Source organism: Lissotriton vulgaris, chromosome 7 (assembly GCF_964263255.1).
Source record: "Lissotriton vulgaris chromosome 7, aLisVul1.2, whole genome shotgun sequence".
In the NCBI taxonomy this organism is placed as follows: domain Eukaryota; kingdom Metazoa; phylum Chordata; class Amphibia; order Caudata; family Salamandridae; genus Lissotriton; species Lissotriton vulgaris.
Window position 1 is genome coordinate 158,630,984 of NC_141695.1, and position 24,324 is coordinate 158,655,307.

The following is a 24,324-nucleotide window of genomic DNA, read 5'->3' on the forward strand; positions in this document are numbered from 1 at the left end:
GGGTCTGAATCGTTGGATCAGCGCCTGGATACTGGCGATTCTCACTGAATTTGGCTGCGCGGTGGCTGCCAGAGTGTTGATTGTCGCGCCCAGGTACTGTCGCACGTGGGCGGGCTGGAGATGGGACTTTGGGTAGTTCAGAGAGAATCCCAGATCGTGCAGGAGATGAATGGTGCGTGACACGTGGTCGACGCACTGCTGTTCTGTCCTTGCTTGAATGAGCCAGTCGTCCAGGTAGGGAAAGACGTGGACGTGCTGGCGACGGAGATGCGCTGCCACAGTCGCTAGGCACTTGGTAAACACTCTCGGTGCCGTGGTGACCCCGAACGGCAGAACCTTGAACTGGTAATGCTGGTCTAAGATCGTGAATCTGAGGTACTTCCTGTGGGAAGGATGCAGGGGGATATGAAAATAGGCATCTTTCAGATCCAGCGTAGCCAGGAAGTCCCCCTGTTGAAGCAGGGGAAGCACCTGCTGCAACGTGAGCATATGGAAGTGCTCCGAGAGGATGTACCAGTTCAGGGGCCTGAGGTCCAGGATCGGCCTGAGGGATCCGTCCTTCTTGGGAATCAGAAAATACAGGGAGTAAACCCCTGTTCCCCGCTCTTGCAATGGAACGAGCTCTATCGCCCCTTTTTGCAGCATGACTAGAACTTCTTGCTGCAACAAGGTCAAGTGCTCGCCTGACATAGGACGGCTCCTTGGGGGTATGTCCGGTGGAATGGACGTAAGCTCTAGACAGTACCCGTACTGGATAATAGACCTCACCCACCTGTCCGTGGTGATGGACTTCCACGCCGGCAGGAACTGCTGGAGTCTCCCCCCGACCGGTGTTGCATGGCCGGGGGGCAGTGACAAGACGTCACTGTTTGTTGGTGGCGGTGGACCTGGAGCTATTGTTGCCACGTCCCCTGCCCTTGACATTATTGCCTCTGTAACCACCTCTATTTTTGTTGTTATACGAGGCTTGGGTGTTATTCTTGTAATATTGTGTGGACTGGGATGCTTGTCCCCTTGAGGTGCCTCTGGAGTTTGAGCGGCGAAAGGAACCACTCCGAAACTGCTGACTTTGTAAAGCCCCCATGGACTTGGCAGTTTCCGTATCTTTTTTCATTTTTTCCAGTGTGGCATCCACCTCAGGGCCAAACAGGTGGTCAGGATTCACTGTCTGATTCAGTATCGTAGTTTGGATGTCGGGTTTGAACCCCGAAATTCTAAGCCAGGCATGGCGTCTAAGCAGCACACTAGTATTGATAGCCCTGGAGGCTGTGTCTGCCACATCCAGTGCACATTTGATGGATGCGTTCGTAATGAGTTTACCCTCCTGAATCAGCATCTCCCCTGCCTCCTTGTATTGGTCAGGCAAGTGTTGCAGTATGGCCTCTAATGTGTCATAATGGGCCCTATCATAACGTGCAAGTAAGGCTTGGGTGTTAGATATTCTCCAGATATTAGCTGCCTGTGCAGCAATCCGTTTGCCTGAGGCCTCAAAGATCTTGGACTCTTTGTCTGGGGGAGGAGCGTCACCAGTAGTTTGAGAGTTCGCCCTCTTCCGAGCGTTGGAAACGACCAGGGAGTCCAATGGCAAGTGTCCCTTGATATATGTAGGATCCGTGGGCGCTGCCTTATATTTCCTGTCGATGCGAGGGTTGACCACACGCGCTCGGGTGGGCTCCTTGAAAACCTCCGTTGCATGTTTAAGCACCCCCTTCAGCATCGGTAGCGTTTTGACTGACTTTTCGGCAACCGAGAAGGTGTCGAATAAGAAGTCCACATCCACGGGGTCCGAGTGCAGCTCGACGTCGTGGTTAGCAGCAGCTCTCTCTATCAGAGCATTGAAGGCCGTCGAATCCTCAGTCGGGGACGTCTTGGCCGCAAAAAGTTGAGCGTCCTGACCCGCCTGCGGGTCCTCCAGGTCGCCTCCGGCGGACCACGGAACGTGCTCCTCCTCCGGATCCGAGTACGCCGGATAGTCGTACTCGGCATCCTCCTCGTCCGCACCGGCTGCGGCGGAATGCGTCGGCGAGTACCCCAGGGTTTGTGGGGACACAGGTTCCACCAAAGCCGAAGAGCCCTCGGAGTCCCTTTTGTTTTTGAGAGGGATCTTAAAATGTTCCAACGCTGGCTCCGTCGTGATCTTCCTTTTGAGGAGCGACAGTTTTCCGGTGTTGGCGTCGATGGTTACCTCACGACGTTCCTCTTCAGCAAGCGGTTGGAGTCGAAGCTTCGACACCGCCAAGGCCGCTTTAGGTGCCAATACCTCCTTCGAGGGTCCACTCTGTTTCGGCGCGAAGGCCTTCGGCGCCGACTTGGGAGGAAAGGTGAAACGGATAGGCGTCTGCTCCTTCGCAGGCTTAGGCGTGAGCTTTGGCGCCACAGTGTCCTTTCGAATCCGCTGCAAGGATTCCGCCACCTTCTTCGTCAAGGCCGGAGAGGGCTTGACCGGCTCGAGCGACTTTTCAGCATCGAGAGCCCGATCACCCGCATGCGCCTTCTTCGGGGCCGACGCCCCATGGCCATGCGCGTCGTCGCCCAGACGCTTCTTCGGAGCCGACCTCGGGTCCACAACCCCTTTCGGAGCCGACGCAGCCGCGTCGGACGATTTCGCCTTCGGCGCCGGCCCCGAGGACTTCGGGTCGGCCATCTTGGCGTGGCTCTTCGAGTCGGCCATTTTGGTTTTCTTGGAAGTTGACGCCTCCAGAACCTTCTTCACCAGCGCAACTTTCACTTTCGGTTTTGCATCCGAGGGTGCGTGACCAGTTGGCTTCACTTTCGTTTTCTTCGACGTAAGTGATGGGTCATAAATGTCCGTGACCGGGCCCGTAGGCGGGGACGTAGGACTCATAGTTAGATCTTGGGTAAGGCCCGAAGGCGATCCCTCGACCTGGGCCGTAGGAGGGGTAATAACCCCAAAGTCTGGTTGGGGATGCTCCTCCTCCGAGCTATCACCCATAGTGGCAAAAGCCTGATCGTCGTCCCCTACCTCGTCGGTGACTTCGTCAAAGTTCTCCGCACCCTCGTCGTAGGTTTCCCCTTCGGATGCGGGATTAGAGTCCGAACCTTGCACGTCGTCTTCTCCCTCGACAGATTCCTGGAAAATGTCATCTGGTGGGGGCGCCGTAGCCGATAACTTAGCCTGGAGCCTATTGGCCCGACGAATCTTTAAAGTCTTCTTGCTCCGGAACTTCGAACACGCCATGCAGGTGTCTTCGCGGTGATCCGGCGACAAGCAGGTATTGCACACAGGGTGCACGTCGAGGTGTGAATATTTAGAGTTACACACCGGGCACTTCTTAAACGGAGTTCGCTCCATAGCAAGAGTGTTGTGTAGGCCCGTCCGCGTCGAAAGCACGTGGAAGGGCAGCAAGAGATCGGAGCTGAGAGTCAGAAAGAAAACCCGTACGCAACTATACCGACGCCCAGCCTAAAGACCTTTTGGTCTCGAGTCTAAGTTGAACAACTATCGGTTCCGACAGAGGGAACGGAAACACATCCGAACCCAATGGCGGAAAAAAACAATCTGGGGATGGAGGCGATGCCCATGCGCACTGTAGTCCAGGGGAGGAGCCACCTATCTCGTGATACTTCGAAGACTCTTCCAGGACAACAATGTGCAATCATCCGGACCCAACACTAGGTGGCGATCTATGCACAGATATGAATTCAGCAGCCCACATGCCTCGAACCTTCTGTTGTGGCGTCCACCTGCCCTGCATGGTGTGATGTTTTAGGTGAACTCACCAGCCAGAGAGCGGTGTGTCCGCTCTCATGACTATCTGAGGAACCGGCTCCGTGACTCCGAATGGGAGTACTTTGAATTGATAGTGCTGACCATCCACTACAAATCTGAGTTACTTCCTGTGAGCGGTGTGAATGGGAATGTGGAAATAGGCGTCCTTGAGATCTAGGGTAGCAAGGAAGTCGCCTTGTGAAAGAAGAGGAAGGACCTGCTAGAGTGTGACCATGTGGAAGTGGTCTGATTGTATGTATAGGTTTAGGGGTCTGAGGTCTAGAGTAGGCCTTAGAGAGCCGTCCTTCTTTAGGATGACTAAGTACAGGGAGTAAATTCCTTTGTTTTGTTGATGCAGGGGAACTGGTTCTATTGCACTGTTTTGTAAGAGGGATATTACCTCCTGCTTTAGCAGTAACAAATGTTCTTGTGACATTGGACGCTGTTTGGGTGGTATGCTTGGGGGGATAAATGTTAGTTCGAGACAGTAACCCAATTGCATTATTTGCCGCACCCACCTGTCTGATGTGATGTTGGTCCAGACAGGAAGGAATTGTTGCAGTCTTCCCCTGACTGGAGTGGAATGGTGGGGGGGCGGGGGGGGGGGGGGTTTAGAGAGGGAGGTGTAAGTTTAGCCTCTGCCTTTGTTATTGCTGCACCTGTAACCACCACTTTGGTAGCCTCTAGTGAAGGTGGATTGGGTAGGAATGTTGTAAGAAAGGGAGGGGCTATCTGAGGAGTAGCCTCTGGTAGTTCTTCTGTAGGTTGAGCGACTGGGAGCATCTGGGAGCTTGTGACTGCAAGGCTCCCATAGATTTAGCTGTGTCAGTATCCTTTTTCATTTTTTCAAGGGATACGTCAACATTAGGGCTAAATAGGTGTTGCTCATCGAATGGTTGATTGAGGATAGTACTCTGGACTTCAGGTTTGAAATCTGACATGCGCAGCTAGGCATGCCTATGCAAAAGGACACTGGTGTTAATTGCATTTGAAGTAGTATCTGCCGCATCTGAGGCACAACGGATGGAGGTATTGATGATAGTCTTACCTTCTTGTATGAGTTCATTGGCCCTATTTTTATATTTGTCTGGGAGATGCTGCATTATGGATTCCAGCTCATCATATTGTTGCCTGTCGTACCTTGCAAATAGCGCTTGAGTATTAGCGATGCGCCATATGTTTGCTGCCTGTGACGCCGTTCGTTTGCCAGAGGCGTCCAGGAGTTTAGACTCCTTATCTGGTGGGGGGGGGGGGGCGGGGGGGCCCTACCTGATGTTTGGGAATTGGCCCTTTATCGCACATTGGAGACTACAAGAGTCTAGTGGTGCGGGCCCTTTAAAGTAGACTAGATCTGTAGGGGCAGCCTTATACTTTTTCTGGACTCTGAGGTTGATGGCTCTAGCCCTGACTGGATCTTTGAATACATCTGGTGCATGCTTAATGACCCCCTTAAGCATGGGTAGAATTGAGGTAGACTTTTGTGTGGTGTCAAGTGTCCATGAGAAAATCGTCCTCCATGGGGTCTGTGTGTAGATCAACCCCATGGTATTGGGCAGCTCTATGGACGAGTTGGTTAAAGCCCATAGTGTCCTCTGGGGGAGGAAGGCCTGGAGGGGTATATGTCATCTTGTGGAATGTTAGGGACATCTGCAGTGCTATAATCATCCCAGGGGTCAGGGGAGTCAGGAGGACTAGGATTCCCTAGTGGTTCGTTGTCCGCACCTCCTCCTGTATCAGAGGTGTTATCCACGTCATCATCATCATCATCTTCTACTGGAACACGTCATCATCCTCTTCTACTGGAGTTGAGGATGGTGTAGGAGAGTGATGAGGTGGAGGTGGAGGAGGAGGAGGAGGGATCCTTATTGGAGAGGTTGCAATGTCTCTCTTTTTAAGAGGAGGAGCTAGTGCAGGCCTATCTAGTGGTCGTTTCTTGGAGCTAAGAGTCAAGTGACCAGTTTTGGGATCCTACACAAGGGTTTTTTGAGTAGGATCTGGTCGAAATAGTTCTTCTGTAGAAAGTAGATTTTTCGGTGCGGAGGTCTTCGGTTCCGTAGGCTTATTCGGCGACGACTCGGTAGCGGGTTTATGTTCTTTTGGCTTTGACCCGTGACCTTTTGCAGTGTCATTGGCCGGTGGAGAGTGTTGTTTTCTCGGCTCCAAGGCATGGGAGTCCGGGTCCTTTGGTGGCAGTTTTTTGGTCAGCTCCGAGTGTGTTTTCGGTGTGGAGGAGCCGGTACCAGTCATTGGCGCAGAGTGCTTGGATGTCGAAGCAGCGATCGGCGTGGATGAGGAAGAGCATGGCTCTTTTTTCAGTGCCGGTAGGTGTGTGTCGGTAGGTGTGTGTCGGTACCGGGGGTAGACTAACCCGAGCCAGTCGCCTGAAGTAAGGCTTAGTAGGCTTCTTTACCGGGCCCGAAGGCGTGGCACGGGAAGCTGTCTCTCGGTGTGCACCTGGGCCCGAAGGTGACGGTGTGACCAAAGCCTTTTTCAAGGGTGTCGAGGGAGAGTCAGGGTCGACGTGTGTACTTATGACCCGCTGTGCCGGAGTGATGTCCTTGACGTCTGAGTCTTCTGCTTCAGAGTCGCTGACGATGCGTTCTTCGACTCGCTCCTGTTCTGGCACGTCGACGCCCTCTTGGAAGATGTCGTCGTAGATGACAAGCGAGCCATGGTCCTTCGAGCTAGTCGGTCCCGAATTGTCTTTTTGGAGCGAAAGGAGGAGCAAGCTGAACAGTCTCTGGCCTCGTGCTCCGGTGAGCAATTGTTTTATTTATTTAATGACTTACCTTACTCCTGTCCGTTGTATGTCGGACACCACTATACCCCTCAATCCCACCCCTTCCCCCGCCCTGCAGCACTCCCTCGGCGAGACACCACTGCTCTTCAGATACAACTAAAGGGTTCCCATCCCCCCCACCTGGCATGAGACACTAACATGATGCACGAGCTCCTAAGGTGCAGCAGGCACAGGGAGTCCAAGATCTGAGCTTTAGCCTGGCACACTGCAATCACTGCCCGAATACCTGCATTCCAGAGGAGGAATAGAAGCCTTCACAAGTGTTGTATCGACCACCACCCCAACGAAGGTGAGCCTCTGAGAGGGCGGGGAGACTTGTGGACGCGAAAAGTGCATCACATGCTCCAGATGTGTATGAAGCAGTGTCTGGGATTTTGCCTTTACTAGCCACTCATCCAAGTGCAGGAACACATGAACTCCCAACCTCTGCAACAAAGCTGCGACCACCAGCACCCCTTTAAAAAGCAAAGCGACTTTAAACTGGCACCACTGTGAACTCGAGTACTGAAATCCATAGGGGAAAAATGGAAAATAGAAGTAGGTACCCAGAAGTACAGGTATACCACCCTATCTCCTGAGCTCAAAGCTAACAGCCTGGCTTAGGGGCAAAAACAAGAGTTTTTCTGGTATTAACGGGTTCAGAGATATGCGTAGTGGGGTCTTTAGGCCTCTGTCCTTGAGGACTAGGAGGTAAAGGAAGTAAAATCATGTAACTTTTCCCTCTCAGAGGCACCACTTCTATGGTCTATGGCAGCGTTTCCAAAACTGTGGATAAGAACCAACCCACAGGCAAGTTGTGAACCGATTTTTTGTGGGTCTGGAAAGTGCAATCAATAAAAAAGCCTATAAATTTTGCATTTAACTTGTCACATTTGCCGATGCTTCAGAGACACCCGAGGTCAAACGCCAGGCAATGTATTCTGACAAACTGCTGACGGATTTGTGATTTCTTTTCTTGTTCTGGCAGCAGAGTAAGAGGAGATTTTAAAGTGAATTGTGTGACATTCTTGCTTAAATTCAGGGATCGCGATTGGAAAGGCTGTCGTTTTTTTGCAACACACAACAAAATGTTAAATAGTTGTAGATGAACGGTATGGTATGCATTTAACAGTTACGTAGGAAAAAATGAAACTATTTTTTAGTAATTCGTTAGTGTGGTAGAAAAAGATAAATATAATAAAAACAAATAAAGACACTTTACTTGGTGAAACACAAATGATAAATATTCAAAGACAACCCATTTCCACACTATCATTTGCGTGCTATATATTCTAATCAGAAACACGGTGTATAGGTGCACATTTAGTGACCATTTCAATGTAACATGTGCTCTCTGTAAATGACAGCGTGGCCACATGATGCGTTGGTTACATTCAAATATCGCTGCGCCGCTAATGTCAAGGAACGCCACGTGGCTCACGAAAGTTTGCTTCTATAAAGTGGGCCACAGTATTAAAGTTTGGGACCACACAGGTTTATGGTATGATGGGAATAATCCCAAGGGATCAGCTGGCCATCTCCCTGGTCCATCGTGACTGCCTGCTTCCCATCACATAGTGACGTCGTGAGGAGATGCCACGGGTGTGAAAGCACGAGAAGGCATGGAAGATGGGTCCCTTTTGGGGATGCCTTCTGGATCAGCTGTTGCCATGATCAGGACTGCACAGCCCTTTATCACACAAATATCGATACAGAGGGGCGGGTGCACCCACAGGACCACTGTGCAATGCCACACTTCACGACCAGCTCTGAGGCCTGTAGACAATTACTCACCAGGTCACACTGCTTCCTCTTCTGGGCTGACAGTCGTCAAGTCTTGCCAGTTCCCTTAATGCATTTCCTTAAGATAAGTGGCATTAGATGTGCCGCGAGCCAAGAGCCCTGTCCCGTTTCTAGGATAGCTTGCCTGGGGAAGTGGAGGCGGAAACGTGGCGATGTTTGCAAAAAAAGCCTTAACTTATCTGCTGCTTCTTCACTGAACTCGTCTTTTGCTGGATGTTGAACAACCATTAGCGGTAATTTCTTGTATCTGTCACAGACTCTTTTAAAGAAAGCCCATTCTCCCAGCATCTAGTCTCCGATAACTGAATAGAAACAATTCGGAGATTGCAGTAGTGTGGGGCACTGTTGGGTTTAGATACACCTACGCTTTATGTACACCTTCTTGACTATTAAACCATTAAGACAACACAGACTTGAAACCAAAATTATTAACAGCAAGCAAAATGCACAAGACTACAAAAATACCTACCACCTCACTCCCCAAACACCCTCCACAAGCCCACTCCTTTCCTCTTACTAAACGTGGCTCGCCACAGCTCACCTGGATGAGGACGCCTGGCTGGTTGTCGGAGTAGGTGGTGAAGGTCTGTGTCTGCTTGGTGGGGATGGTGGTGTTGCGCTTGATGAGGGCTGTCATGACCCCACCTGCAGTCTCGATACCCAGAGACAGGGGGGTCACATCGAGCAGCAGCAGGTCCTGCACGTTCTCGGATTTATCCCCAGACAGGATGGCCGCCTGGACAGCTGCAAAGAGAAGAGGCCACAAACACTTCAAATGGTGCCATTCAGATGAAATGTGGATACTGCCCCCACCCAGTTTTCCTTCCCTTTTTCTTGCACCACAGTAGCAGCCTATATACAAAGTGGGGTGCATGGCCTTTGTAGTGTACCTGCAAACTGTTCAGCGCACCCGCAGTTAAGCTGCGGTAAGTACCTCCAGGGCTGCATCTGCTGCAGGTGCAGCCCACATTCCCTGCAATACTTTCCAGAAGATGAAAGCTCTGCCTGGTCGGATGCAGCTGCAGTGCAGGCAGCCAGCCTGCGCTGAAGCTCTAAATATATGTAAACATGGCACAATGTCTCAACTACATCGAGCTACTGCTAAACTGCACCCTAGTGGCTAAATAAAATATACCATGCCTACTGCAGGTTTAAAAATGACTACCATTTTATTTTTTACAAGAATTCCATAATTGATCACTTGTGTGGAGGGAGCTAAAGTGATATCCAAGCAGAGCGAAATAGCACTAGACTATCATAAATTGAAGTATTTTCCCACAAGGAATATATATATATATAAAAAGTCTAAGAGCTCTTCGAAATGAACTCTTCTTTGTCCATGTTTATGGAATAGCAACACTTCCATTCTATACTAGTTCAATAGCTTGCTGTGAAAACAGCCATCAGATTTGCACACCATGGCTCTTTCGACTCCCAGGACAGGCTTCAACCTCAGGACAGGCTTCAACCTCAGCATTCATGCAATCTCATTTTGCTCATCCACCCCAAATTGTGCCCCCTAAACTCCTGACACCCCCATTTCCACACCTCCTCTCTGGCTATGTGGAATCATCTGCTGAACAAGCTGGTCGCTTGGGCGGTGCGCAGCCAGGTAGACAGGACTAGCTCGCCATGCTCGCCACTCACCGGCCCCGTAGGCCACGGCCTCGTCAGGGTTGATGCTCTTGTTGAGTTCCCGGCCATTGAAGAAGTCCTGCAGCAGCTTCTGTATCTTCGGGATGCGGGTGGAGCCACCCACCAGGACGATGTCGTTGATCTGGGCCTTGTCGAGCTTGGCGTCGCGCAGGGACTTCTCCACGGGCTCCAGGGTCCCGCGGAAGAGGTCGGCGTTGAGCTCCTCGAAGCGAGCTCGGGTGATGGACGTGTAGAAGTCCACCCCCTCGTAGAGGGAGTCGATCTCAATGCTGGCCTGCGTGCTGGAGGAGAGGGTGCGCTTGGCGCGCTCGCAGGCCGTGCGCAGGCGGCGCACTGCGCGCTTGTTGTCGGTGATGTCCTTCTTGTGCTTGCGCTTGAACTCTCCCACAAAGTGGTTGACCATGCGGTTGTCGAAATCTTCGCCCCCCAAGTGGGTGTCGCCCGCCGTGGACTTCACCTCGAAGATGCCGTCCTCGATGGTCAGGATGGAGACATCGAAGGTACCGCCGCCCAGGTCAAAGATCAGCACGTTCCGCTCGCCGCCCACCTGAGGAGTAGTAAAGAGCAAGATATTAGTGCGCACCAAGCCCGGCCACCACGCTTCAAAGTGCAATGATCTCTTGTTATGTGAAGAGCCACTCCAGCTAAGATTGTTCAATAAAACACACTCCGCCATCTCTTCTGTACTTTTCTGTCAACTATGAACTTCCTTTTAAGTAATCATGATAACAAAACTACCAACCTGTAAGACCGGTTCTCTAACCTGGAAGATGTCCAGGGATAATTACTGTGTATAATATAAAAAGGGAGATGTAAACACTGATTAAGTCTTAACTTTTACAGCTTTGTTGCTTCATAAATGAAAAGGTATTTTATTTCTTGGGTCCAAGTTACATCAAGAGGCTTCAGTTTCCCACCTTGACGGAATTGATAATTTACGCAACAGCAGGATCAGGGAGGGGATTTAGAAGTCGATGGTAATGCCGTACATGCTCCAGCGCAGAATCCCTTGCTATTGTCATTTGAAAACCTTTTTTTTTTTCATTTGCAAAGCGCAACGTTGACCTGCCAGGTATCTTGATGCCATCAGAGTTCACCTGAAAGATCAAAAAGTATGGAAATATCAGTTCTTGGTTTATTTAGGATAGAGTGAGGTTTTTAGATTCTTCCTAAAACTAAGGAGGTCTCTCTTTGATCGGAGGGAGCTGGGCAGCTTTTGTAGGCTAGAGCTGCCTTAACTTGAAACGCTCCTCCTCCTACCCTGGTTTTCCTAAACCTAGACCCCTGCACCAGGATAGTTGAAGACGATCTCAGCCTCCTTGCTGGTTCATAATAGATACGTTTATCCTTTGGGAGCCCGAGTCCTGGTCCATTTAGGGCCTTCTGGACAATTACACATTGCTTTGAAAATTCCTCTTTCACTGGAGAAGTGTGGTTCAATGGTTAGAGCAGGCAGACCTCGATGCAGAGCTCTGGCCAGGGAACAGGGTTTAATTCCTGCCCCAGCGGGTCTCTGGCTCATTAATTCCCCTGACCGGAAATTGTCGCCCCAGTGCCTATTCTGATCATGGGTCCCACGCTGCAACTCTGGGCAATAGCTTGCTGAATCTCCACAACGGCCCCCACAACGCGAGGGATGCCTGGTCTGCACCATGGGGGTGCCCAAGAGTGGACACTTCACAGGGAAAGCCAGGAAGGGTTCCCTTGCGGTATTCGTACAAGCGCCGGGAAACCCACTGCGGGTAGCTGTGCACTGTACAAGTACAAAAACAATTACTTTTACTGGCAGCCAGTGGAGTTCTTTCAGTTTCATTTGCGGAACCATTCCATGGTTGATTGAGGGCTAATTTGGCCACTACTACGTGCGTTCTACGCAGTCTTTTAGGCAGATAGTCTGGAATTCCAGTAGACGGGCATTGCAGTAGTCAACCCTGCTTAGAATTGTGCACTGCACCACCAGCTTTCTTGCTGGCTGCGGGAGCAAGGGAACAATATTCCTCAGGTTTCTCATCAGACCATGCAGGTGGTCACTGTTTTATTAACCGGAGTTTCCATGTAGAGTTTGGTATCTATCTGCGCTCCTAATTTTCACACTCATTTAGCCATACTAAGATCCACAGCTTTTGTCCATGGCCAGAAGTTATCTGCCAGTCGGCCGGGAACTTTGCAGGAAGAGCAGCACAGGAACTCTGTTTTGACTCCGTTAAATTTTAGTGTGTTGTTACTGAGCCAGTTTACCATTTCTGCAAGGCAGACATTGAGGTTGTTCAACTGGCTTGTGTCATCATTGTCCAAGAGGTTTAATTAACTGGGTGTCATCTGCATAGTTTATGAAAGACAACCCAAGCGATTAAATTAGGATTAGTAGGGGGCATAGTTACACATTGAATAGAATAGAGCTTAAGGCTGACCCACGTGGCACTCCATGTACAAACTCTTTGAACTCGATCTGATCTGAAGGGGGAGACAGCCTGCCATCTCTCCTAGGTGGGATTCGATCCATTTTAGGAAAGTACCTTCCACCCCAAGGACAATCAGAGGTTCTGGGTAGGAAATCTATGGGGGATCCACACAAGCTACACCCCCCTGGACTCCCCAGGTGTCTAGTTTTCAGAAATGTCTGGGTTTGGTAGGTTTACCTAGATGGCTGCCTAGCCCAGGACCAAAAACGCAGGTGCCCTCCCCAGTTGCAAAACCAGGTCGTTTTGTGATGCATAGTTTTGATGTCTCCACAATACATTTTGGGCTTTTCTCTATCGCGGGTATTTGGCCCATCCACACAAGTGAGGTAAAGTTTTTATCGGGAGACCTGGGGGAATGCGGAGTGGTAGGAATTTTGTGTCTGCCTGGTGATCCCACAAATTTACCACACAGAAATGCAAGGAAAATGAGACATCCCCCGGGACCAAAAACTTGGATGACACCCTTGCAAAACCCGGTTGTCTCATGATAAATAATTTTGATGCCTCCACAATATGTTTTGGCCTATTTCATGTTGCAGGCACTAGGCCTACCAGCACAAGTAACATTTTTATCGGAAGACTTAGGGAATGCTGGGTGGGTGGAAGTTTGTGGCTCCCCGTAGATTCCAGAACTTTCCATTACATAAATGTGAGGGAAATGTATTTATATTTCCCCACAAAGTTTAAGGTTTGCAAGGGGTTCTGTTAACAGAACCTAGTGAGAGCCACACAAGTCACCCCATCCTGCATTCCTCTGGGTGCTTAGTTTTTTAAAATGTACAGGCTTGCTAGGTTTCACTGGGTGCTGGTGGAGCAAACGCCCAAAATCCACAGCGAGGCACACTGCAAACAAACAGATGCGTTTCACTGGAAAAACGTGATGTGTTTTCTGTCGTAGGTACTAAGCCTGTCCACACAAGTGAGTTTCTGCAAGGAGATTCTCAGTTTTTTGCCCTGCCACAGAAAAGTATTGAAGAGTTTGTATATCTTGGTGAGGAATAGCAGCATAGGCAGCATACTTACAAGATAATTGACAAGGGGTGTGATCATCATTTTCAGAGTTTCTCCTCTGCCCCACCATGACAAAAATTACGGGGACCAACCGTCCAATAGGGAGGATATCTTTTTATGAAGGGCATGTTCATTAATTTTGAGGGTGCTAATTATATCTTTTTCAAATTCTATTCCTAGGTATTTAAAGCTTTTAGGTTGCCAGAACAAGCCAGATTCACCCATAATGCTCTTGTCACCTATATTATGGAGTAGTTTCACCTCCGTTTTATCTTTATTAAGCTTATAGCCTGACACTTCTGCAAAGGCTGCAATAGAGGACCACAGGGCCGGAATCGCCAACTCTGCATTTTCGGAGCCTACTAATACATCGTCCACATAGACCGATATTTTGACTGTGAATCCTTCAAAGCAAATTCCTTTAATGTGGTCATTATTCCGAAGAGAGTAGAGGAAGGGCTCGATGGCAAGTTGAAAAAGGGAGGGAGAGAGGGGGCAGCCCTGTCTTGTACCTTGCTCCAGGTTAAATGAGTACGAAAGGCATCCACCTGCTCGTACTCTTGCTGAAGGGTTAGAGTATAAGGCCATTACCATGCAAATAAATTCTGTACCTAACTTAAATTTATGTAAAGTGGCTTCCAAGTAAGACCATTCGACCTTATCGAAGGCCTTCTCGGCATCTAAAGTAACAGCCACGGACTTTGAGGGCACCTATCCGACCACAGTACACCCACTCACCCATGATGGCGGGCTCCAGAGGGGGAAAGAAAGGAGACCGCACCTTGCCCGAGATGCTGAATAGAGGAGCCCCGCGACAAGATAGAGGTCAGACGGCCCCAAGCCCCCCGACTGGCTCTCGGGCGCAGAGGGGGGGGGGGGGGACCCCCAGTGACCAGATCCTTCCTGGAGTCGTTGTTTGGCACCCTCTGGGAAGACTTCCAAACGCTAAAGCAGGAAGTTCGGGGAAGTTCACGAGGTAAGAAGAGAGGTCGACTCGCTTGGAGATAGAGTGTCCACTATGGAGGAAGCTGGCCATTCCCGGGACGAAGAGATTGCGCACCTGCAACAGGAGGTCCTGAGGCTCAGGGATCAACACATAGCCCTCCAGGCCCACAATGAGGACCTTGAGAACAGGTCCAGGCGCAATAACATTCGGGTACGTGGCGTCCCGTCTAAGGAAGAAGGGGAGGACATAACCGCCTATCTGAGAGATCTATTCCTAGACATCTTGGGAGAGCCCGGAGACTTCCCTGTAAGAATTGATAGAGCGCATAGAGTGGGCCCACTTCGACGGGCTTCGGCACCGCCACCAGATATTCTGGCCTTCCTGCCGGACTTCCCTTTGAAGGAGCGGATTCTTCGCGAGGCACGGCGACAGCAACCCCTGACTTTCCAAGGGCATCGGGTGGCCCTCTTTCAAGACTTGTCAGTGATCACACTGCAAAAACGCAAATCATTTAAAATAGCCACGGACTTCCTGCGAGAACATGGCACGCAGTACTCTTGGGGCCACCCCTTCCGACTCATTTTTCGGTGGAACGGGACTCTACACCAGCTGCGGTCCCTGCAGGACGTTTGCGGGGTGCTAGGCCTCACAGCGACGGATGAAGATGCTCCCACACCCCACCGCCGGCGCAGCACCAGGGACGGCTGGCAGACGGTTCGGAGGTGGCGCTCCACATCCAAGCCTTTGCGACCCGACTCACCCACGATCCGAACGGGGATGGACAGTGCGCTTCAGGAGGTGACCAGAGAAACGTCGGCTGAGGAAGTGGCCTTGACGGCCTGAACAGACTCCGGGGGGAGATCACATTGGCCTCATCATTAATGCAGGTGCGAGGGTTCCGGGGACGGGGGGGGCGGGAGGGAGTGGGTTGTGGCTGGACGTCCACTTCAGTAACTTTCCACGGGCTTGTCCAGTATGGACCGGACTGGGACAATGAAGTTTGTTGAAGGGTTGAGTGGGAGGGAGGAGGAGAGGGTAAGAGGGTGAGTCTTTGGTTCATGGACTCATTGGACAGAGGGGAGGAAGGATTGGAGTGGAGTTGTTGGGGGGGAAGGGGAGGGGGAGGGATTCGGGAAGCGCGCTACTTGGTTGAGTGCTCTTGCGACATTTGTTTAAGCTTCGATCTATGTCTACAGGAAATTTTTTGAATCGTGCTGATCTGTTGTTGCAGTTGCCACATCCCACACCATCAGTTCACACTGTTATTGTTGATGACGGCCCCTGGGGAAATGTCTGGCTTGTTTCACCATTACGTTCATCACTAATGGCCCTTGAGATAGTTACCCTTAATGTAAAAGGGCTGAACAACCCGGTCAAGCGGAAGGCGGTGCTGTCCCTCCTTGAAATCACTCAGGCAGACATCTGTCTCCTACAGGAGACACACCTGTTAGCCAGGGATTGCCACAGGCTGCGCTCATCTTAATTCCCAGTACAATTCTTTTCCTCCGGGGCTACCAAAACAGCGGGGGTGGCCATATTGGTGGCTAGGAAATTTAAGGGGGAGGTTTTGCACAAGGTTGCGGAACAGAAAGGAAGGCTCCTGATTTATAGGGTCAAGATGGGAGGTCTGGTGTTTACTATAGGTTCGATTTACAGTCCTAACGACCACCAAGATAGGTTTCTACAGTCCGCTCTAGAGGAAATAGCGGTCACCCCGGATAGGCACATAATTATTGGTGGGGATTTGAATATGGTCTTTGACTCGTCTTTGGATAGATCGGCACAACGAAGCCCACAGACAGGGGAGATCTCGCAGCTGAGTAAATCTTGCTTAGGGGATCACGATTTCCACGATTTGTGGCGGCACCTCCACCCTGCTACCCGAGCTTACTCCTACTACTCACATGCACACAAGTCATACGCGAGGTTAGATCATCTCCTGGTGACGGGACCGCTATGTGACTTAGCGACGGCTTCAGACATGGGTGTTCTAACTTTGTCAGATCACGCCCCAGTGTCGGGTACTTTTCAGCTACCGCCGGTTTCTCTACCGAGGGGGGTTTGGCGCCTCCGGGACACCCTGTTGCACAGGCAATCGGTTGTAAAACATATACGGGACTCGATTGGCGACTACTGTCGACACAACGATAATGTCGACACCACCCGTGCGACACATTGGGCCGCCCTGAAGGCGGTGCTCCGCGGTGAGTTTATCGCCGTCTCCTCGGCGGAGAATAAGGGACGACAAAAAAAGAGAGACAAACTTACGGGCAAGGTAAGGGAGCTGGAACAAGTGCATCAGAGGACGGGAGCCCCCAGAGTCTGGAGGCAGCTTAAAGCAGCCCGGAAATCACTATCCGCCCTGGACATGGACAGAGCGGAATACGCAGCGTTGCGCCTGAAACACGCGTATTACACCGGAGGAGATAGATGTGGTAGGCTCCTGGCGAGCAAGCTCCGTGTTAAACACCAAAACCATCGGGTGAAGGAGTTATCAGTTCCTAGCGGGGCGACGGCCACGGAAGATGACCAGATTGCGGAAGGCTTTCGTCAGTACTACGCGGATTTATATACTGGCGTGCCCGCCTCAGCACAACTCGAGGCTGATTACCTGGCTTCGTCGACCTTCCCTCCCTTGCCCCGGAACAGGCGGAACACCTGGAACGGGACATACGGATAGAAGAGGTGATTACGGCTATTTCTCGCCTCAAACACGGAAAAGCCCCGGGACCCGATGGGTATACCCCACTCTTCTATAAAACGTTTGCCTGGAACTGGCGCCACTGCTGACGCGACTCTTCAACTCCTTCGCGGAGCCGGGGACTATTCCTCCAGACTTGCTTCGAGCGACAGTGTCGGTTATCCCCAAGCCGGGGAAAGATTGGACAGAATACGGGTCCTATCAGCCGATCTCGTTACTGAATGTGGACCTCAAGCTGTATACGGGGATTCTGGCGGCACGATTGGCCCCTCACCTGCCCGGCCTGATAGATTCGGACCAGGCGGGGCTTATCCCCGGTAGACAGACTGTTGACAACACCAAGAGGGTAGTCCATATTCTGGAAAAGGCCTCCCGTGTGCCCGGGGAACGAATGCTTCTCTCGGTTGACGCGGAGAAGGCGTTCGATCGGGTGCACTGGCCATACCTGGAGAAGGTACTCTGTAAGGTGGGTGTGGGTGAGAAATTCCGCACTTTGGTGTTCAATTATTACAGGTTTCCATCTGCAGTGGTTCGAGTGAATGGGTACAACTCTCGACCATTTGCAATAGAGCGGGGCACCAGACAGGGGTGCCCGTTGTCGCCGCTACTTTTCGCCCTGTATATGGAGCCATTTGCATAGAGAATTCGGAGGAATCCGGATGCAACTGGGGTGCGAATGGGGAGGTACATCCATACCGTTAGCTTGTATGCTGACGACGTGATCCTGACGCTTGACGACCCGAGAAGGGCCCTTCCGGCATGCATTGCTGAGTTGGACGCCTTCGCCGCGGTAGCGGGTTTTAAAATGAATATGGGGAAATCGGCGGCCCTAGACATCTCGCTGACCCCTGCCACAAGAAATGAGTTGCAGGACCTTTTCCCCATGCGTTGGTCTAAGGAATTGGTTCCTTACTTGGGCTTACTGTTAGCGCCCTCTCTGCCTGCTATGGTGACAGCCAACTACGAAGCTCTAGGCACAAAAATTAAGGAGGAGCTGACCCGCTGGAACAAAGGAACATTATCGTTACTGGGAAGGGTGGCTGCAGTGAAGATGACGCTCTTACCGCAGGTGTTGTACCTATTCAGGGCCTTACCTCTGCGGCCCCCGAAGGGGTGGATCGGTCAGGCTCAGGCGGACATCGCACGTTTTGTGTGGCAGGGTCGCAAACCCAGACTCAAGAGAGACATATCCACATTGGCGCCAGAGTCGGGTGGACTTGGCATACCGGATCTACACAAGTACTTCCAGGCAGCGCAGCTTCGGTACTTAGTGGAGTGGAGCAGGTGGGAATCTGATAAGCACTGGCTGTTCCAAGACCAGGCGGTAGCGGGTAGGCCCCTACAGGAGATACCCTTCCTGCGCAGGGTGCATCGTCCACCCAATCTTTACGCGTCATTTATCACGCGAGTCCCGCTGCAAGTTTGGGACGCGGTGAATGCGCGGCACGAACTCAACACCTTCCCATCTCCGATCACGCCAGTGGTCGGGAACCCGGACTTTCAGCCTGGGATGGAACCTGGGGCCTTCGCGCGCTGGCGGATGGCTAGATGCAGTGCGCTGTTTCACATGTATGGCCCGGAAGGCGCCATTTCATTTCAGGATCTTCGCCGGGAATACCGACTCCCTGAGACCGAACGGATGCGATATATGCAGGTACGTCATTGGGCCCTTCAGCCGCAGGTACGTGCTTTGGCGGACCGGAAGCTCACTCCTTATGAGAGGTGGCTGGCGACGCGCACCTCGGATGCCAAACTCATTTCAGACCTATACAAGCTTCTGCAACCACCCCCTTTCCACATTTACAACCCTGGGCAGGACCGCTGGGAACGGGAGCTGGGTAGGGAATTGAGCCACACGGACTGGGACCACATCTCCTATCAAGCGCGCCATTCGGCATACCGCACCGGGCTCACCGAAACATACACCAAGATACACCAAGATATCCACATATTGGTACTACACACCAGAGAGACTTCATGAAATGAATCGGAACATTGCGAACTCCTGCTGGCGAGAATGTGGGTAGATTGGCACACTCACACACGTTTTGTGGGACTGCCCACTATTGAGCCCCTACTGGAAGGTAGTCCTAGATGACATAGATCAGTGCAACAAATTTTGCAAGCTTCTCAAAACCCACCTGTTCCCACAATAATTTGCCTATTCCCTTCCCGTTTTTTGCTTCCCCCCTCAGTGGCTAGTACAATCCCAGCGCTGGGACGCCCCCGGGCAGCCATGCGCTCTAGAAATCCAGTTTTCATTTCATTCATTTCATTTCATTTGGCATAGAACTCCCTAGCTTCCCAGACAATGTCCTGCTGGGGTTACCCAACGGTTTGATGTACCCTCTGAGGTCTAGAAGGGGTAGACAGATAGCGATCACCCTGGGTTCAGCGATTCAGAACATCCTCCTTTACTGGCGCTCCACCACACTCCCTACCACTGTAGGATGGTTACACAGGCTGTGGCACGTTCTGGGAATGGAGAAGCTGTCCCTCATGGTGGCGGGAGAGGTGGATAAGTTTGAGGAGTTGTGGCAGCCTTTCCATACTTTACTACAATCAGAATTCAAAGAACTCACCTTCCCCCGATATCTTCGCCTACTAAGACTAACAACCATGACCAGCCCGTCCACCTAGTCTCTACGGATGGGTAGCCTGACAAGGGGAAGGGAACCATTGCAGATGTGAAGGGAAGTGGGACATTCGCACGGCGCGTGGGGAGGGGGGAAGGGAGTTGGGGGGCGGGATGGGAGAGGGGGGAGTTGGTAAAGGGGAAGTTGGCTGTTGAATTTGTCGTCACTGCATAGCCATTTGGACCCATGTTAGGAATGACATGATATGTGTAGTGCCTTGCGGTTTGAGGGCGCCCTGAAACAGAAGCTCTGCATTCCCTGTGGTGAAAGCACAAAACATAGGAAACATAGCCAATGTCTCAGTAAAATGCCAAAACTGATTAGAAAATTTTGGTTTTCTGACAAAAGTCTGCCTGTTCCTGAAAACTTCAAGATGGGTGATTTTAGCACCACAAACCATCCGTTAATATCAACCCTTCGTTGGTATTAATTGCAGGGAAGAAACCAGACACAATCTTCTGCAGCACTTTTATCTCTTTTCCCTCCAAAACCGCTAAATATAGCTGTATTTTGCCTAATTTCTCAGTCCCCCTTCAAGGAAATCCACAAACCCCTGGTATCTTTAGGTTGCCTAGAATGTTGGAAGAAAAGGACCCCAAGTTGGCATGGATATCTTATGTGGACAAAAAGTTATCGGGCATAAGTGCAAGCTAGCCCAAGTAGTCAAAAAGTGCTTGGCACAAGGGTAGGAGTGGCCTGGCAGGGAAGGGTTCAAGATTTCAGGTTTGCCATTGTCAGTGGGATGAGGCAGGTCCAGTTGAAGAGGCTCTTTCCCAGGTTGATGACCCCATTGGGGAATCGAGGGCCAACTCTGCAGCTCTACATGCCAAGAACAGATGCATACTAGTAAGTAGCATTTTCCGTTTGAGGCATACGAGCTGCAGATTGTACACCTTTACATAGACTATACAGTAGTTACTTTGTTAGCGGTGGCTACCTGTATCTGTTGCATTAGTTTGAAAAAGTGCTTTTAATACAGCCTGGCCCAAACATGCTTGTTGTTTTGCCTGCACATCTACACAATAGTGTTTTGTGAAGGTGTGTGGTGTAGCCCAGGTTGGTGCTTTGTATATGTCATCTAGGGGAATGTTCCCTAAGAATGCCATAGTTTGCGTGTAGAGTGAGCTCTAGGGGGAATGGTTAATGTGCTTTTGGTTTTGGCGTAGCATATTTGTATGCATTTCACAATCCACCTTGCAATTCCTGTTTTGGATATAGGATTACCTTTATGAGGTCGGGAGAAAGCCACAAAAAGTTGTTTCGTTTTACTAAAGCATTTTGTTCTTTCAATGTTATAGAGTATTGCTCTTTTAACATCTAAGGTGTGTAGAGCCCGTTCTGCCACGAAGTCTGTTTAAGGGAACAACACTGGAAGTTCAAAAGACTGGTTGAGATGGAAGGCAGATACTACTTTGGGTAAAAACTTTGGGTTAGTCCTAAGAACCACTTTGTTATGATGGATTTGTAAAAATGGTTCTTGTATGGTTAATGCCTGGAGTTCGCTAACTCTTCTGAGAGATGCAATAGCAATTAAAAAGGCTACTTTCCAAGTGAGGAACTGTAGTTCGCATTTGTGGAGAGGTTCAAAAGGAGGACCTATTAGTCTGGTAAGGACTACATTAAGATTCCACACCGCAAAGGGTGGAGCTCTTGGTGGAATTATTCTTTTAAGTCCTTCCATAAAAGCTTTGATAGCAGGAACTCGAAACAAAGACAAGTGTTGTCTGTTTTGTAGATAGGCCGCTATGATGGCTAGATGTAACCCAATAGATGTATATGCTAGGTTACATTGTTGTAGATGCAAGAGGTAACAGATGATGTTCTGAATGGAAGGATCTAGTGGGTTGATCTTGTTGAGCATGCAATAAATGATGAATCGTTTTATTTTTGCCGCATAGCATGCCCTTGTTGTAGGTTGTCTAGCCTCTTTAACTATGTTCACACAGTCTGGTGGGAGATTGAGGTGGCCAACCTCTAAGATTTAAGATGCCAGATCGCAAGGTTGAGCTGATTGGGATCAGGGGGTCTTATCTCTCCATGGTTCTGAGTAAGAAGCGTAGGTGAGAGGCGTAGCTTTTGATGTGGTACTGCTGATAGTTCTAATAGAGTTGTGAACCAGGTTTGCCTTGCCCATGTCGGAGCAACTAGGATCATTGTGAGGGAATGTTGTTTGAGTTTCCGAACTCCTAACGGAATGAGTGGGAGAGACGGAAAAGCGTAAGCAAATTTGTCTGACCAATTCATCCATAGCGCATTGCCTTTGGACAACGGGTGTGGATACCTGGATGCGAAGTTTGGGCATTTTGCGTTTTGGAGTGTAGCAAACATATCTATTTCTGGGTGTCCCCACATGCGAAAGAATGGAAGAAGAACTTGTGGATGAAGTTCCCATTCATGGATCTGCTAGGATTGACAGCTGAGCAGATCTGCAATCTGATTGGGTATCCCTGGGAGAGGTTCTGCAAGGAGGTATATTTTTGGCGGAACGGACCAACTCCACATGCTTTGAGCTAGGTGTGAAAGCTGTAGGGAGTGTGGCCCCCCTTGCTGCTGTATGTAATACATTGCTGTCATGTTGTCCGTACGGATCAGGACAACTTTGCCTAGGAGGTGTAATTAAAATGATTTCAATGCTAGGAAGATTGCTAATAATTTCAGGTAGTTGATGTGGAATGGTCTTTGTTGGGTGTCTGGGTTTGAAGATGAGCTCCCCAGTCGGTGAGCGATGTGTCTGTTAGCACGGTCTGTGGGACTGGTCAAGGAACGACCGCCCTTTGGAAAGGTTCTTTAAGTTCCACCGTTGTCGAGAGTGATAGGTGCGGTCGTCCACCAACACCAGATCTTGAGCCTGGTTCCACTGGCGTGCCAAACACTCTTGTAATGGACGCATTTGGAGTCTTGCACAAGGAACAAGAAAAATGCAAGAGGCCATCCTCCCTATTAAATACTCGTGCTGGTAGTGAGTTTTGTGTCTGAAATCTTTGAACTTGCGCTTGTATAGCACTTATCCTGGGTTGAGAGATAATAGGACTGTGGCAATGTTTACTGTAGCTCCTAGGTATTGTTGTATTCTGGACGGCTGGAGGTGGGATTTGTCCAGGTTTACTGTGAATCCCAGACTGTGAAGCTGTTGTATTGTGAGGAGTGTGTGTTGAACACAGCTGTTGTGGGATCTTGCTTTTTTGAGCCAGTCATACAGATAAGGAAGACATGAATGTGCTATCTTCCCAAATGGGCTGCAACCACTGCAAGGCACTTGGTGAAAACTCTGGGTGCTGTGGTGACCCCGAATGGTAGAACTTTGAATTGGTAGTGTTGACCATCTACCACAAACCTGAGATATTTCCTGTGAGCGGGATGAATGGGAATATGGAAGTAGGCACCCTTTAGATCTTCAGTGGGGAGAAAGTCGCCTTGATGAAGTAGTAGGAGCACTTGTTAAGTGACCATGTGAAAGTGGTCTGATTGGATGTAAAAGTTGAGTGGTCTGAGGTGCAGTATTGGCCTGAAGGAACAGTCCTTTTTTGGAATTAGAAAAAAGAGGTAATACACCCCTGTGCCTTGATGAGGCAAGGGAACTGGCTCAATTGCATGTTTTTGTAGTAGTGTAAGAACCTCTTGTTTGAGGAGCGTCAGGTGTTCTGAGGACATTGGACAATGTTTGGGAGGAATGTTGGAAGGGGTAGAAGTGAGTTCCAGGCAATAACCATACTGGATAATTTGTCCTACCCACTTGTCTGTTGTGATGGAATTCCATACAGGCAGGAACTGTGAGAGACGTCTCCCAACAGGAGTATGATGATCAGGGGATGCGCAGGGAAGTCACTGTTTGGTGTTATGGGAGCTGCGGGTGTTATTGCCCTGGCCTCTGCCCTTGTTGTTACCCCTGTAATCTACTCTAGAGTGTCCTCTTGAAAAGGAGCCCTGGTTGGGACTTTTGTAGGATGAGGACAGGTGTTCTGGGGTATTTGTTTTTGCGCCTGCTCTGTAGAAGGAGCATCGAAAGGAGCCTCTAGTAGAGGATGACTGCAGGGCTCCCATACACGTGTCAGTCTGTGTTCTTTTTTCATCATTTCCAAATATGTGCCCACTGCAGGGACAAAGAGGTGCTCATGGTCAAAAGGCTGATTAAGGATACTGTTTTGCACTTCTTGTTTAAAGCCAGATATCCTGAGCCAGGCATGTCTGCGTAGTTGAACACTAGTATTTACTGCGCAGGACGCTGTGTCTGCTGCGTCCAGCGTGCACTTGATGGATGTTAGTGATTAGTTTGCCTTCCTGTAGAAGGTCATTGGCTTTGTCTTTATATTGTTGAGGTAGGTGTTGAATGAGCTTTTCCATCTCATCATAGTGAGCCCTGTCATACCTTGCCAAGAGGGCTTGTGTGTTGGCTATCTTTCAATAGTTTGCACCTTGAGACGCCATACGTTTGCCTGATGCGTCTAATAATTTAGATTCTTTGTCAGGAGGTGGGGTGTCACCGGACCCCTGAGAATTTGCCCTTATGCGGGCATTAGCTACGACCAGAGAATTAACCCTTAATGTATATGGGGTCAGTAGGAGCTAGCTTGTATTTTTTATTTATCCTGGGGTTAAGAAC

General features: G+C 50.2%; 1 protein-coding gene across 1 annotated transcript in view; it reads right to left on the reverse strand.

The window, feature by feature from the left end:
• LOC147701053 (heat shock cognate 71 kDa protein-like) overlaps window positions 1-24,324 on the reverse strand; it is a 106,761-nt gene that overhangs the window by 35,297 nt on the left and 47,140 nt on the right. Inside the window, exons 5-6 of the mRNA XM_086929848.1 lie at window positions 9,960-10,515; window positions 8,854-9,056 (exon numbers count right to left, since the gene is read on the reverse strand). Coding sequence (XP_086785974.1) covers window positions 8,854-9,056; window positions 9,960-10,515 — 759 coding nt within the window. The remainder of the gene's footprint in view (window positions 1-8,853; window positions 9,057-9,959; window positions 10,516-24,324) is intronic.